This window comes from Mustelus asterias, chromosome 18 (assembly GCF_964213995.1).
Source record: "Mustelus asterias chromosome 18, sMusAst1.hap1.1, whole genome shotgun sequence".
Classification (NCBI taxonomy): Eukaryota; Metazoa; Chordata; class Chondrichthyes; order Carcharhiniformes; family Triakidae; genus Mustelus; species Mustelus asterias.
The window spans coordinates 59,247,984-59,263,879 of record NC_135818.1 but is presented as its reverse complement, the minus strand read 5'-3'; the positions used below and the strand labels follow the sequence as shown (position 1 = coordinate 59,263,879).

Below are 15,896 nucleotides of genomic sequence, written 5' to 3'. Positions count from 1 at the left end.
TCCCCATTCTCCCCCTCCCCACTCTCTCCCCACCCCTTATGAACTGTCAGCCTGACATTTGGGAATTGGTATCCAGGCATTACTGCTTCCTCTAGAGGCAGCACCTAATCAAGATTATACTGTGCAAAGAATATATGAGAACCACATCATTTGGAGGCTGCCTAAATCATATGGTTGGTTTCACTTATCTCATTTACTGTTCCGCGTGGCGTTTGGGGTGGTACCAATTGCAGTCCACTCATGGCAATCTAACTCTGTTGAAATCAAGTCTGGTTACACGTCTCCCACCTAAACCCATTCCTATCATAGCGTTACAAACCTCCACATTCTTTACCTCCTCCAGTTTTCCTCCCTCACACTATCAACCGGATTTGCTAACTCAAGTTTGGCATCAACCAGCCACTACTTTCTGACTTATTTTGGCTTCACTGTTTCTTAGATAGTGTCCTGCAATATGGCCTGGAGTGTTTTACCAATCAATAATTAACTGGTGTCAGTAGAACATTAGACGCTGCCTATATGGCAGCTGTACAGAGTGGATTCAGGTTGTACGTCACAAGGCAGTGTGTTGTTATTTACAACTTTCATCTCCAAAGGACCTGTTGGAAATTCACCTCTCTCTCCTCAAATCAGCTTTATTTTCTAAAACAACGTGACTTTACTTAAATAATGTGAGGGGAAATAAATAAAAATACAGTAAATGTGTTGTCACACGCACAAAGCCTATACATGACTGATAGTGGGCTGATTTCAACTGGCTGAAATTGGTACTCAGGGGGCAGTTTAACAGATCCCCAAACAAATTATTTCACCAATCACGACAGCCCGCATGCTGCTGCAACTTTCACTGGGGGCCAATTGAAGGCTACACCTGGTTCAGGTGTTAGATCCCTGTTAATGTATAAATATGGGCCCCATGACATACATCAGAGCTTTAATTGTCATTTTAGGATGAAAGAGGTCAGAGTATGCACCATGTTCCACTGGCATTAGAGCAGAAAGGTCCCAGAAAGGTAAGTTTATCATTATTTGTACGAGCCTACAAAGGGGATGGGAATCGCGAACTCTCCACCATTGGGAGAGGTTGAACAAGTAATATAGGTGCATTTCAGGGAAAAGTAGACAAGGGAGAAGGAAATCGATGGTGACAGATTTAGATGAGGAAAGATTGGGAGGAAGCTCGAGTGGCGCATATGGGCGGCACGGTGGCTAGCACTGCTGCCTCACAGCGCCAGGGACCCGGGTTCAATTCTGGCCTCGGGTACCTGTCTGTGCGGAATTTGCATGTTCTCCCCGTGTCTGCATGGATTTCCTCCGGGTGCTCCGGTTTCCTCCCACAATCTGAAAGACGTGCCAGTTAGGTGCATTGACCCGAACAGGCGCCGGAGTGTAGCGACCAGGGGAATTTCACAGTAACTTCATTGCCGTGTTAATATTAGCCTTACTTGTGACTAATAAATAAACTTTACTTTACTTTAAACACTGACAAGGACTGGCTGGTTGGGCTGAATGGCCCTGTTTCTGTGCCGCTAATCCTATACAATATAATGAACCATTCCTGGCCTGGACTTGGTCCCTGTGTCCTGTCTACCCACACCTTCACCTCGCCCCCCCCACACCAGGTGCTACCAACCTCTCAGCTGGCCAACATTATCACAGCCCAAACCTGGCGAGCTGCCTTGTAATGACCACTTGGCATCAGTAGCTCACCAAGTTGGGATTCAAATGCAATCAGAGTCCCCTTTGTCGGAAGGGGTGTTGGCCCTATGGGGCTTTGTTGACAGCAGCCCAAAAAGTGACACAGGGTCACATAGTACGGGAGAAAGTTTGCTCCATTCACTATTGGAAATGATGGTAATGAAGGATAGGGAATCAAGAAAACTAGCACCAAAAAATAATTTAAAAGCAAAACACTGCGGATGCTGGAATCTGAAACAAAAACAGAAAATGCTGGAAAATCTCAATAGGTCTGACAGCATCTGTGGGGAGAGAGAATAGAGCCAACGTTTCGAGTCAGGATGACCCTTCGTCAGAGCTGGTCAATTTTTGTTACATAATGCACTGTACAACAACAACCTGAATATATTTAGCACCCAGAGTACAGAAAAAAATGTTCCCAAAATGTACAACAGGGGAAAGTCAACTTCTTTGAATAGAAGCATCATGTTGCTATGACACTAGGATTTGAGTAAAAGACGTAATTTGAATATCCAAAAACTCAACATCTTTTTTTTATCAGCACCAGCCTCGACACATATATCACATTCACACGACTAACTCCTTCGGCTGCATGTATTCGGAAAAGGTTACAAGAACACAATGTAATCGGCAGCAGCATTGCAAATCTATAAAGGCTCAGTTAGTGCATGGCAGCAATTTATCCCAGAACCATCATCCGAGGCTGCAACGGGCTGAATAAAATGAATCTTTTAAGTTATGGAAAAGCCCAAGAACTTTCCCATTTTAAACACAATTCAATTTGAAGCCGAAAGTGGCCTAGCTGAGATCACTGGGGCTGATTAATTTTGCTTGACTCCTGCAATAATATCTATAAAGGGGATCCCCGACCTTTTTAAGAACGCCACAACGTAGGTCTTAAATTCTCCCCCTGATAGATTTGTCTGTATTAAAAAGCTAACAGCAAGAAGCTCAGATCATTTACCAGTGCAGAACTGAAGCAGCGAAGAGGTGTCGTAGAGGCTGCTGTAGCCGGAATAGCCGTCCTCCATGCTGAAGCTGTTTCCTCCACTCTCTCCCTTACTTAGTCTGCTTGCCACTGGAGATGTCCCCCATTCACCATCCAGTTTTCCGGGGTCTCCCTGCCAGTGTCAGTTACCATCGCAACCCATTCAATCAGTTTCTTGCTGTGTGTGTGTTCCCTTCCGAGTCTCCTTCTAACGCTGCTGCGTGTTCAGACTCCAAACTTCCTCAGCAGGCAGCTCGCAAGGGGGTGGGGGGGGGGGGGGGATAGCTGAATGTCTTAGACAGGGGAGGGAGAGAGAAGGGACTGCCAAACTGTAGTTCTTGCCTGACGGTAATGTTAGAGCGGTAAAAACAGCACTAGCATCCTTTTAAACTACAGCCACGTCGCCCTTGCCGCATCCGACCAGCTGATGTGGGGGTGGCTGCTGCTAAACTGGGCGTGAAATAGACCTGGGCAAAGATTAAGGGAGGAAGTTGTAAAGAGGGGAAATCTACAGGAATCTCTCAGTCTCACTCAGGCTGAGCAGACAACCTATGATCAAGCAGCCATTTCCATCAGCTAATCTGCATCGAGCCTGTCACGGCAGCAAGGCAAGAGCTTTCTATAGCAAGCAGGGAGAGTGTCAGTGCCAGCACAGGCGACAGTGAATGAAGATGGCTTCATCTTATGAATGAGCTTCCCCCCAATTCAAAGATTGCTGGGCCGGGCGATGCTGCTGGTGTAAGCTGTGTACAAACTGCATTTAGTGACAGGAGACTCGACTTCTTCCCAAAGACTTTTATTCTAAAATTGCTTCCCAAGTGCTTCCATTCATTCAGCGGCAGGCCCTGCAGTTTATTAGAAGAGGGATTTGCCTGCGGAGTATTTGGGGTTTGACTCCCGCCATAGGATTTTTTTCTCAAGACCTAAAGAAGTTAATTAAGTTTATTTGTAGCTGGCAATTGTGAAAAGCGAGGGGGAGACACATTTTAACTGATTTTTCATTCTCATTCCCAAGTCAATGCCTGCAAGATGTCTCCGGCCTATTGCTTTTAGTTTTGTCCTTTCTTGACAAAAAAGAAATGCAGCTTTGTGCTCCAGATAGGGGCAGCAACTCTATGGTGGTGCAGTGGTTAGCACAGTGCCAGGGATCCGGGTTCGATTCCCGGCTTGGGTCACTGTCTGTGTGGAGCCTACACGTTCTCCCCGTGTCTGCGTGGGTTTCCTTTGGGTGCCCTGGTTTCCTCCCACAGTCTGAAAGACGTGCTGGTAAGTGCATTGGCCATGCTAAATTCTCCCTCAGTGTACCTGAACAGGCACAGGAGTGTGGCAACCAGGGGATTTTCACAGTAACTTCATTGCAGTGTTAATGTAAGCCTATTTGTGACACTAATGAATAAATAAACTCCAATACTTGGCCATATGAGAGTTAATGTTTGAGAATAATTCCTGTACCTGCACACCAGTGAAGTAGCTTACTGCAGTATATTTAGCACACACACATTCTCAGTTTGCTGTCGACAGTATCCGGCATTGAGGTTTCAATGAACCTAAGGTCAGTTTATCACCAATATTTCCTTACTGAGTATTTAAGTTTCATTCCTATTATTCCTGTCAGGCTTTTTGAAAGAATTATTTAAGAAATAAATGATCATATCAATGCTCATTGAAAGAAGCCAGGTGTAATAAGCAGGTTAGTTTGATGGAGTCAGTTTATTTTGCTGCCTAATTCTGAATGATTCCGAAGTAGGATCATGGAATCATACAGTGCAGAAGAGGCCCTTTGTAAAGTTACAAAATGGATCTTTACTTTAGAGGTTGGATGGGCTTGGGTTGAAATCTTGCAAAGTTGTACATTCATTTTAAAACCTGAAAAGTGGTTGCGAGAAACACCTGAACTCCCACCTAATCCCATTTACCAGCACTTGGCCCATAGCCTTGAATGTTATGATGTGCCAAATGTTTATCCAGGTACGTTTTAATGGATGTGAGGCAACTTACCTGTACTACCCTCCCAGGCAGTGCATTCCAGACTATCACCGCCCTCTGGGTAAAAAAGCTTTTCCTCACATCCCCCCGAACTCCTGCCCCTCACCTTGAACCTATGTCCCCTCATGACTGACCCTCCAACTAAGGGAACAGCTGCTCCTTATCCACTCTGTCCATTCACCTCATAATCTTGTACAGGTCGCTCCTCAGTCTTCTCTGCTTCAACGAAAACAACCCAAGCCCATCCAACCTCTAAAGTAAAGATCCATTTTGTAACTTTAGACTTTCACCAATGTTGTATTGGTTGAATGAGGCCTAAACTGCTATTCTCCATGGATAGGATGGTTGGGACCCCCTTCAAGAAGGAGTCATGTCCCCAAATTTTGCACAAATACATTATTTAGTGCTTCATGTTGAGCAAGGATTCTACTCATGTGCTGTGCACAGCAGGAGAGTCGGGGAGTTGTGGATATGGGGGTGGAGGTGAGAACGGGGGTGGAGTGAATCAAGCGACAATAAAACTACAAAAAGCAGCTCTGCTGAACGAAATAAAAACACCAGCAACCACTTTTCAGGTTTTAAAATGAATGTACAACTTTGCAAGATTTCAAGTGTCTTTCACCAGACTCTACCTGTAACTCCACTAGCTGAAGAAATGTAGTAGGTTACACAAAATAGTATAAGAAATGCCAACCCCAGATCCAAAGCAGAATTAAAAATGTAGTTTTGTGATAGGAAGCAAACTGCAATACATTTAACAAATGACTGTTCAGGAACTATGATTTTTCCTCAAAATATTTAATTAGACTTGTTTGATTGGATAACCACAGGCAGATTATCAGAGGATATTGTTCAATTGAAATAAATCACATCGCCTTCATGGTGCTTGCAAAGAAATGAACACATACCAATATTGTGTAGAATTACATCCAGCTAAAATCACTCCTCTTCTTTGGTACACGAAAGAATGAAAGGCTTGCAATCATGTAGTGCCTTTGACAACCTCAGGCTATCTTGAGGTGCTTTAGTCATTTGGTGGATTATGAACAACATTGTTGACAATCACTGAACAGCCAAAACTGTCATTGAAGCAATGGTCTTTACGCAACTCACACTCACCCACTCCGCTCAATCACTCAACAAGCATCTGCAATTGAACTGGAATACGGGCCCAACATAAAGTTTATAAAGTATTTCTTATAAAGTTGATTTATTACTGTCTTAAGTAGGCTAAAGCATACAGAAACTAATTGCCATCCCCAGTGGGGATAATGGGAGATAAGTGTCTTCTCAACAAGAAACACCCTGTGAGAAATGTCCAGATGGATTTGTGAATTTTGACTCTCAGATATATGCAAAGACTGGGATAAAAGTGTGTGTGTGCGCGTGTGTGCGCGCGTGTGTGTGTGCATGTGCGTGCGTTTGCATGTGTGTGTCTGTATGTGCATGTATGTGTGTGTGAATGTGCATGTGTGTGCATGTGCATGCGTGTGTGCATATGCGTGCATTTGCATGTGCGTGCATGTGCGTGTGTGTGCGTGTGTGTATGTGTCTGTCTCTGTGTGTGCACTAGTGCTGGAAGTTTCATCATGTGTGTGACACTGAAGAAAAAAGCCGACCAGCAGCAGCTGTAAAAGCTTTTGCAGGTACATCTCTCCCTCTGATGGTGCAAGTAAGCCAAGTCGGCGAAGACCACAGCTGAAAAGAGGTCGGGAAACTTCTAAACTAAACTGCAGAACAGTGGACTCCCAAAACTGACAATTCACCTGTTGAAGTCATCACTACTCATATCACAAATCACAACCGCTCAATCGTCTACTCCTCATGTGCCAAGGACTGCTACAAATATATATTTTTAACTTACTTACAATGGATTAAATTTTCATACGGATCAGAAATATGCATGTATTTTATTTTCTTGTGTTTAGTGGCTAATAAACTCACTCTTTCTTTGACTCAAGAAAGCCTGGTTAACGTGACTTCTTTTAAGGTATCTGCAAAGGCAATCTTTTTAGATTAATCTTGTTAAGGCTAGCTGAGGGGGTTGAATAATGGAAGGGAGTCAGTCCATCCCTCCTCACCCGGGGGATAACAATTTAAGGGTGCTGGCCGAGGTTAACAAATTTGGGGAACCTCACCCAGGGACTGGTTGCACCACGGACCCATCGGAAGCTTTCAGGTTTGATCCCAGGCTGTGCTGAGTTACTGATCTCGCAATAAGTGGAAGGAGATTTGTAATTGGCATTGCTGCATTATGGCCAGTCCTAATCTCTATACCAATCCCTGCTGGAAGTATGCATGTGTGGATCGCACTCAGATAACCTGCTGAATTGTATCCCAGCGAGGATTCAATGCCTTCAGGAGAGTTGGGCAGGAGGAGAGCAGAGAGGCTAAACCTGAAGAAAAAGGAAGCTTACATTGAAAACCAGAAAGCACGATTTGGAATTACCTCAGGGGTTCCAAAATGGCGAACCTTACACAAAGAAGGAAAAATGAATTCTTCTGTGTCAGAGAATCATAGAATCCCTACAGTGCAGAAGGAGACCATTTGGCCCATCGAGTCTGCGCCCACTCTTACCCAGGCTTACCCTGTAACCCCACGTATTTACCTCACCAACCTATATATCTTGGGACATTAAAGATCAATTTAGCATGGCCAATCCACCTAACTAGCACATCTTTGGACTGTGGGAGAAAACCGGATCACCCGGAGGAAACCCACACAGACACGGGGAGAAAGTGCAAACTCCACACAGATAGTGACCCAAGACTGGAATCGAACCCGGATCCCTGGCACTGTGAGGCAGCAGTGCTAACCACTGTGCCACCGTGCTCTCATTATTATACATAAAAAGCTTTGGATGTTATATTTTGTATTCATGGCCTATGGAATCAGTTCACAGTGAAGTTGTGCAGACAAGAGGATGGGGCCTTCAAGACACAGGATGTTAAAAACAATAAAGTCGTTTACAGAAGGAAATCCAGTTTACTCGGCAGACGTACACCATTATATCCTGCTGACACACGCCAATCTAATTTTACACAGCAGCCTTCATTTGCTGATGGACAGAATCACAACCTGCACACATCTAATTTTTATGGATTTCCTTAAATTTACCACATGTTTGTTCCACTCTGAACTCCACTTTTCCACTTTCAGAACATTACCCACTCACGTTTTTAACTCTCTCGCACTATGCTAAAACCATAATACAAACCTTCATCACCTCCATGCTTCACTAAAAGTTACTGAATATTCCACATATTTATGGGGAGGACAAGAATGGCTAAAGAACTCAGCAATGGCAGAGATACAGAATCTTAAAAGCAGAGGGTGGGGATTCTCTGGTCACCCTGCGACTTGTTTCTCTCGGGCAGGAGACGGCATGCCACTGGCCGGTGGGAGGATCTTCTGGTCCCTACCGCTGTCAATGGGATTTCCCATATACTCCAACCCCACCCCCACCATCCACACCCGCCAGGTAACCCGCGGTGGGGGCGCTCTGTCAGCAGGCACAAAAGATCCTGCTGGCGTGAACAGCCAGAAAGTTCCATCCGTTCTGACTCTGCCTCTTGCCCAGCACCAGACAAATGGCATCCGAGGACCCCTTGGAGGCAATTCTCTGGTGATCGGGGGGTAGGGTGGGTCAGCACATGAGAAGTTGTAGAAAAGTGAGGGCTGCCCCATTCCCCATTGCCTGTAGGGGCTGAACACTGACTGAAATATCCCAATTGCCCTCTGAAAACTGGCCTTAAATGGCCATTAACCATCTAAACAGTTTCCCCATCCAGTGGGATGGAATGGGGGATCCAGCATACTAACCGACGGTGTAAAATTCCCCATCCCCCCACCTCCTTGCCCGTCCCCATCAGAGCCTGCAGTCCGAAGCACTGACACTCATGTTAAATTGTAAATTAACCTCTAACATCTTGATGTCTTGACAGCACCCAGAAGGGACAGGGTTCCTATACCTACAACATTAAATCCCATGAGGTAACGGAATGGGCCTGATGCTGGCCTTTCGTTGCTGTAGATCAGGGTTCAGATCTAATCCAGACTACTCTGATGGTCGCCTGGACTAGCTGTAAGATCCCAAAGTAAGAATAGTCTGGTAACTTCAGTCCAGTTCCTCCTGGACAAATAAACTGACAAGCTATCACTAGCAACAGGGGCAGTGGCATACTGGCATTGTCACTGGACTAGTAATCCAGAGACCCAGGGTAATGCGCAGGGGACCCAGGTTCGAATCCCACAATGGGCGGCACGGTAGCACAGTGGTTAGCACTGCTGCTTCACAGCTCCAGGGACCTGGGTTCGATTCCCGGCTCGGGTCACTATCTGTGTGGAGTTTGCACATTCTCCTCGTGTCTGCGTGGGTTTCCTCCGGGTGCTCCGGTTTCCTCCCACAGTCCAAAGATGTGCGGGTTAGGTTGATTGGCCAGGTTAAAAATAAAATTGCCCCTTAGAGTCCTGAGATGCGTAGGTTAGAGGGATTAGTGGGTAAATATGTGGGGTAAGACCTGGGTGGGATTATGGTCGGTGCAGACTCGATGGGCCGAATGGCCTCCTTCTGCACTGTAGGGTTTCTATTTTTAAAAAAATGGCAGATGGTGAAATTTGAATTCAATAAAAATCTGGAATTAAAAGTTTAATGGTAACCATGAAACCATTGTAAAAAAAACCCATCTGTTTCATTAATGTCTTTTAGGCTGGGAAAACTGCTGTCCTCACCTGGACTGGCCTACATGTGACTCCAGACCCATAGAAATGTGGTTGACTCTTAACTGCCCTCAGGGATGGATGATAAACGCTGGCCCAGCCAGTGATGCCCACATCCCATGAACGAATAAAAAAAAGTCCATTCAGAGAGGAGTGTGTACATAGATAAAACGCCACTCTGAAATTTTTGTTGGGGTGTATCACTAACACACAGTTCTTGAACAAAGATTCCCTTCTCCAATGTTCCTTCTAATGAACACAAACATTAGTGAGACACCCTAATAGGCCTTTGCTTGTTTTCTCAAAAAGCAGTGGTAGTTTAACATTAAACTGTAAAAACAATCTGACGTGCAGCTCAACCTCTTCCCCCCTTTAGTACACCTGAACATTTTTTACAGGGTTATAATGTCCACAGAATAAACACAAGATACAGATGTATCTGGATACAGATGTAAACTGGTCTAGAATTTTTTATTGTTTGGAATGACTGAGTAGAATGATGTTGCTGCCATATTTGATCTTTATTAAGTGTCTGAAAGATTTTAATCGAATGAGTGGAGCTGTATGGGTGTTTTATTTCAGATAATCTTTCGGCATTAGCTCCCTGCTTGTACTAGAGATTAAGCACTCAATGCACAATGGCACCCTGTGAATAGATGAAAGATTTTCCCACAGTCTGAAGTCAGGTGGCATGTCCCACAGGATAGTAACCATTACTCCACCATTGTTTCTTCTCCCTCTTTGCTGGAAGCTGGCCAACCTCAAGAGAGGAACGGAGTTTGAAACATTGTGTTTCGAGTCCATGCCTGTCAGATTTAAGTACTCAAGTAAGCAAGTAGAAAAAAAATCACACAAGCGATGACTATTAGGGGCATGAAACATGAAGTGGTGGCCAGCAGTTATGGACAGTCTGATATTGAATTAAGATAATTACCGTAGTTTATTTAACTAGGAAAAGATGCTAAAATTACTTGCAGCTCATGTGTCTCTTTGCCAGGGATTCACAGGACACCATCTTTATAAAGTCTCATCTCCAGAAATTTCCCACATGCTGAATTTTAAGCTTGGTTGTCAGGGGAGTGAAAGAGATAATGCGCTTCCCCAGAGTGAAGGAAACTCAGATGTTGCTGTCCCACGCCAGTCAGAGCAGCCACCTGTGTGCTCCTGGTGTGTGGAAGGAAATTAACCCACAAAGATCTGAAAAATTAATGAATAACTTGGATTACCAAAGGAAAAAGATCAGTCAGGTATTCCGTGTTGTAGGGTGTTGGATACCATTCGATCGGTCTTAACAAAGTCTTTGGTAGGTTAACCGCATGTATTTATTAACTACAAGAACTATGTGTATATATGCAGTAAAGGGTTAAAACTAGTTGTCTCCATACTTGCTTGTACACACATCTCTGTCCAGCACAAGACTGACCCCTGGGTATGGCCCATGTGCTCTCTTACATCACTATACTCAGTCCCACATTAACCCTGCATGTGCCAGACCCCTATACTACATTCCACTCCTCTCCCAGAATTCTCCAGTCCTCCCCCGCCACCCTCCATGGCAGGTTTTCCCATAATGGGGCAGGCTCACCATCAGCCAAGGTGGGATCTTCCAGTCCCGCTGAAAGTGATGGTGATTTACATTCCTTGTCCGTGTCGTGGTTGGGAAATCCAGAGTGAGGGTCGACTTTACCGGGACTGGTAGATCGTGTCAGTGGGAAAGGCTGGAGAATTCCACCCCTTCTCACTGCTCTGTGGCCCCAGCCGGAAGTTCTGCAGAGATGTTGGTTAAGAACAGAATCAGTCCTGGGTGTGATTATCTCCATGGTGGAGTCAGGAGTCTAACCTTACTGTCTTTGCTCATGTATAAAGGATGGCTGTTCAGGGAAAGCGTCAGACAGTGCCTTCTTTTCGTGGAAGCATACCACTCCACACGTCAACTTCAGGGGAGGACATAAAAAAATATTAAGATTGAGATTATTCATGTGGAGGATGAGGACAGATTCCACTGAATAATGAGGAGATGAATAATGAGGAGTGACTGTGTGAATATTGAGGAGTGATTCCGTGTGTACAAGGGGGGAAATCCCTTTGAACAATCAGGAATGGATCCCTGTGAATACAGTTAGGATCCAGGTAGAGGTGGCCAATCGGATACAAAATTGGCTTGCGGGTAGGTGACAGAGGGTGATGCGTATATGGAATGAGCTGCCAGAGGAGGTGGTGGAGGCGGGTACAATTACAACACTTAAAAGACTTTTGGACAGGTGCGTGGATAGGAAAGGTTTAGAGGGATATGGGCCAAATGCAGGCAAGTAGGATGAATTCAGTTTAGGAAACCTGGTCGGCATGGACGAGTTGGGCTGAAGGGCCTGATTCCGTGCTGTATATCTCTATGACTCTAGCTGTGTGTAAAAATTGTCAGCTCCAAAGTAGTTCACTCCATCACCCATGGGTCTCAGACAAGGGGGTCCCTCGAGCCTCTCACATGGTATGGTGATGGTACGGTTGTTTAATCATGTAAACGTTCTATTCTGTAACGATGGAGAGATTCAGCAGGTCAGCCAGCTGAACTAGTTACATCATCAATAAATATTTAGGTCATCAACAAATATGGTCCGTTTTGTCTTCGCTTAGGGTTGCTAAAATATTCATTGTGATGAATTAAATCATGGAAAGTATGTTGTCTAAACACTGACTTAAGTCAGGTGATAGGGAATCCTCCCCCTCCCTCTGTGATAGAGTCATCGGGGGTTCTAACAACATTAACAGGAGCCACTTTACCTTGAAAGCGTCGGGACCAGTTCAGCTTTAGAAGTTAGGGTAAGCTCATATTCAAAGCATCAGTGAGCTGCATGTTTATTATTAGTCAAAACCAAGGGACACAGATGTTCATTGTACTCATTGTAAAATGTGTATACCATTCATTGTCTATTTTATATCAATAAACCAATTCATGATTTGCCACTTTGTCCATCATAGTAAAATACTATTTTGGACTGCTTGCTGTATAGAATTACATCAGATTTACAGCACATAAGCAGGGCGTTAGGTGATCCTTGCTCTATATAATCCTGCTCCCACCCCTCTTCAGCCAATCCTAACAACTCTCTGGTCGTTCTCGCCAGTGGGATTGTCGGGTTCCGTCGACAGTGCACCCCCATCCCTAGGTTTCCCAGCGGCATGGGGTGACTTCAAATCCCACTGACAGCAGCAAGACCAGAAAATCCCACCGCCAGTGAACGGCGTGCCATCTCCCGTCACCGAGAAACATGCGACTGGGAGGCTCGAGGATCCCACCCGCCTTTATTCCTCCTGTGTTTATCTAGCTTCACCTGAACTGCATCTTTCACCAGAGAGAGGAACATTCAAATGGCAATGCATATCCACAATAACCTGCATCTGTGCTGTTCTTTAACAAAGAAAAAGACCTCAATGATCATCACAGATGCACAATGAGGATGTCACAGATGCGCAATAAAGATGTTGAGACTAAGAAGCAGATAAAATGATGAAGGACTTGGACTTGAAGCAAGATTGAGAACTGGGGAAGCAGAGGGCTTACGGGTGGAACATCAGAGCATGAGTTCCAGAGAGCTGAAGGCAATGGTGGATACATGGAGAGGTGAATCACGAGAGGCCAGAGTCAAAGGAGCAGATAGCTTGCAGAGCTGAGGTAGGTTTCAAGGCACAGCTGGAAGGAAGAATGGTGGAGCTGTGGACAAGTTTAGGGAGGAAATTCCAGAACTTAAGTCCAGGGCAACTGAAGATTGGCCAGAAATGGTGGAGAAATTGAAATTGGGATGCCCAAACAGCCAGAATTAAATGCGGGAAGATGTCGGAGGGTTGGAGGAGATGACTGAGATGACTACATTCTGCACTCTCCTTTCCATCTCTATGAACGGTATACATTGTCTCGGCCTTTTGGCTAAGATCAAGTGTAGTATGGATTGGATGCTGCACTTGGTTGAGGTCATTAGGTTACATTGAAGCTTCATATGTTTCATATGAAGCAATTTTTAAAAGTGGTATCTCCGCCTTTTGGCTAAGATGCAAATGAGCTCAAGTCTTGGAGGAGGTGTTGCTTTGCTCCTCCAATCAGCTTGGCTCATGTAGATCAGGCCCAGGACAGGGTAATTTGGTCGCTTGCCCTGTCTTGTCAGCCTGGATCTGAAATGTCTCAACTTGTTGAGACTCTGAATTGGATTTGATTTGATTGAATTGGAAAAGTACAAAAAAAAATACATTGTCTGTATAGCACGCAAGAAACAGTACTTTTCACTGTATACTAATACATGTGACAATAATAAATCAAATCAAATCAAGGATGGGGAAAAAAGAGCCTAGGAACAAGTTTGAAAACAAAGATGAGGATTTTAAAATTGAAGAATTCTTAGTGGCTTTATCTCCATTTTGAAATGTGCGATTTATGTGTCCACGCAATATCTCACTATTTAATTTTCTATTCCTTGATAATTTAATTTCATATTAACTTCATCATCCTAATTATTTCTTTGACTTCTTTTCTAATCTTGCAAGTAATCCGGTAATGGTTTTGCATCTAGATCGCATTGTCTCGGAGTGTAAACGCAGTCAAAATTCTCCTTTAGAAACACAGCCAGGTGAGAAGTTGCTGCCAGAAGCAAATGTCCCAGTGAGTCATTGAAAGAAACATTAACATTGCAAAGAAATGCCAAGGAAACCACTAACTGAGCAGGCAAGGGAGAGGCAGTGCATCAAAACACTCTGCTTACAACCATTCTAGCATTTGCAACGTCAAGCCTGCTGCTGGCTTAGGAAGCTGAATTTAGCAATGCAAATGTCAGAAACTGATTCATGGATGGGTGAATGTGAAATGAAACACCAATATCGTAGAGGCCACTGGCTTCCCACAACTCAACCATCACAGTACTTAAAAAATAATTTGCTGCATGATGTACACTGAGATTTTTGGGGTTACGGGAATAGGGTGGGGGAGTGGGCCTGGGTACGATGCTCTGTCAGAGAGTCGGTGCAGACTCGATGGGCTGAATGGCCCCTTCTGCACTGTAGGGATTCTATGATTCTATAATTCCATGATTTGATGACATAATTGAGGGACTATATAAATGCCAGTTCCTTTCAGAATGACATTAGGTTGGGAGGCAGAGGACATTTTCTGGATGGGAACTGGGTGCCACATAGGGACAGAGACAGACTAAGTGGTTGGGCAAAACCATGGCAAATGGATTTCAGCATGGGTAAGAACAAAATAGTCACGTTTTGGCCTGGGAGCAATGAGCATGTTTTCTTAATGATGGGAGAATAGGATCTGTGGAGAAACGAAAGGATTTAGGTGTCTATTTAAACAAATCAAAGCTAGTGCACAAGTACAAAAACTAATTGCAAAGGCACACTGGCCTTTTCTCAGGGGGTTGGGATTCAAAAGTAAGAACATGATACCTGCCAGAGCCTCGAGCCCACCTGGAACAGTGTGTTCAGCTATTAGACTCTGTACCCTCGGGAATGAGAGCATACACATAACGATTCACCAAAATGACAGCAGTGCTTAAGGCTGAAATTACAGTGATAGATGGCATAAAAAATGGCTTGCCTTCCCCTGAGCTTAGAAGGTGGAGGGGTAATCTGATTCAGGTGCTTAAAATGCTGAGCAATTTGATAGGATAGGTACAGAGAAGTTATTCCCTCTGGTGGACAAATCTAGAATAATTAGAGTTAGGCGATTTAAGAATGAAACGAGAAGGCACTTTTTCACACAGTGGCAATGCAGCACACGCTCCAACAAAGGCTGTGTGGCTGTCGGTTTTTTAGTTGGGTAAGAGTGCCGAGGGATATGGGGCAAAGATGCGTCGAGATATAGATCAGCCGTGATCTAATTGAATGTCAGAACAGGCTCAAAGGGAATGTATTCTTTAAACTCTGTTCTCAGACCCTCATCAGTCATGGCTATTCTTTGTCTGAAATCAGTTTCGCAAAGTACCACCTCTCATTGCCTGCGTCATTCTCGCTTTCCTATCTCCCAGAACTCCTCGCAATGTGAATGTTTCTTTTGATGATTCACTGGGGCTTTTCTTTATTGCAACATCTTCTCACCTGGCTTTGTTTAGCAACACTGAGGCCTGAACTCTCTTCCGTGTTTGCGCTCAGAGACAAGGCAATCTGGATGGAAACCAGTGATGTGGTTTGATTATGTGGCATTGCGAAAAGATTAGTCAACAAAGTAATGAAACAAGCAAAGTGCACATGGTGCACTGGGAGATCGGGGTGCCTGCGCAATGGCGCCCCGAGAGCTCAGCAGCCGGCTTCTCAGGTGAACTGAGACTCCATGCCCCACCCCCCCCCCCACCTCGCCCCCCCACCCCCCACCCCCCCCCCCCCCCCCCCCCGCCCACTCCCGGCGAGGTTTGCATTGCAGCTTCTGTATTGCACAGAATGCTGTAAATTCCTATTGCCTACCTTGCTGAAAAACGGCAAGAAAACCTACCACTGCAGTGAACAGAAATTTGGCTG

At 44.8% G+C, this 15,896-nt stretch overlaps 1 protein-coding gene across 4 annotated transcripts in view; it reads right to left on the bottom strand.

The window, feature by feature from the left end:
* Positions 1-15,896, bottom strand: part of eml1 (EMAP like 1) — a 218,787-nt gene that overhangs the window by 137,538 nt on the left and 65,353 nt on the right. Inside the window, exon 1 of one of the 4 annotated variants that reach the window (XM_078234090.1) lies at positions 2,663-3,109. The exons of 2 other annotated variants lie outside the window; for them this stretch is intronic. In XM_078234090.1, the coding sequence (XP_078090216.1) occupies positions 2,663-2,729 (67 nt within the window). In that variant the 5' untranslated portion in view covers positions 2,730-3,109. Of the gene's footprint in view, positions 1-2,662; positions 3,110-15,896 lie in introns of those variants that run through there. One more of the 4 variants, XM_078234089.1, reaches the window with a different exon arrangement.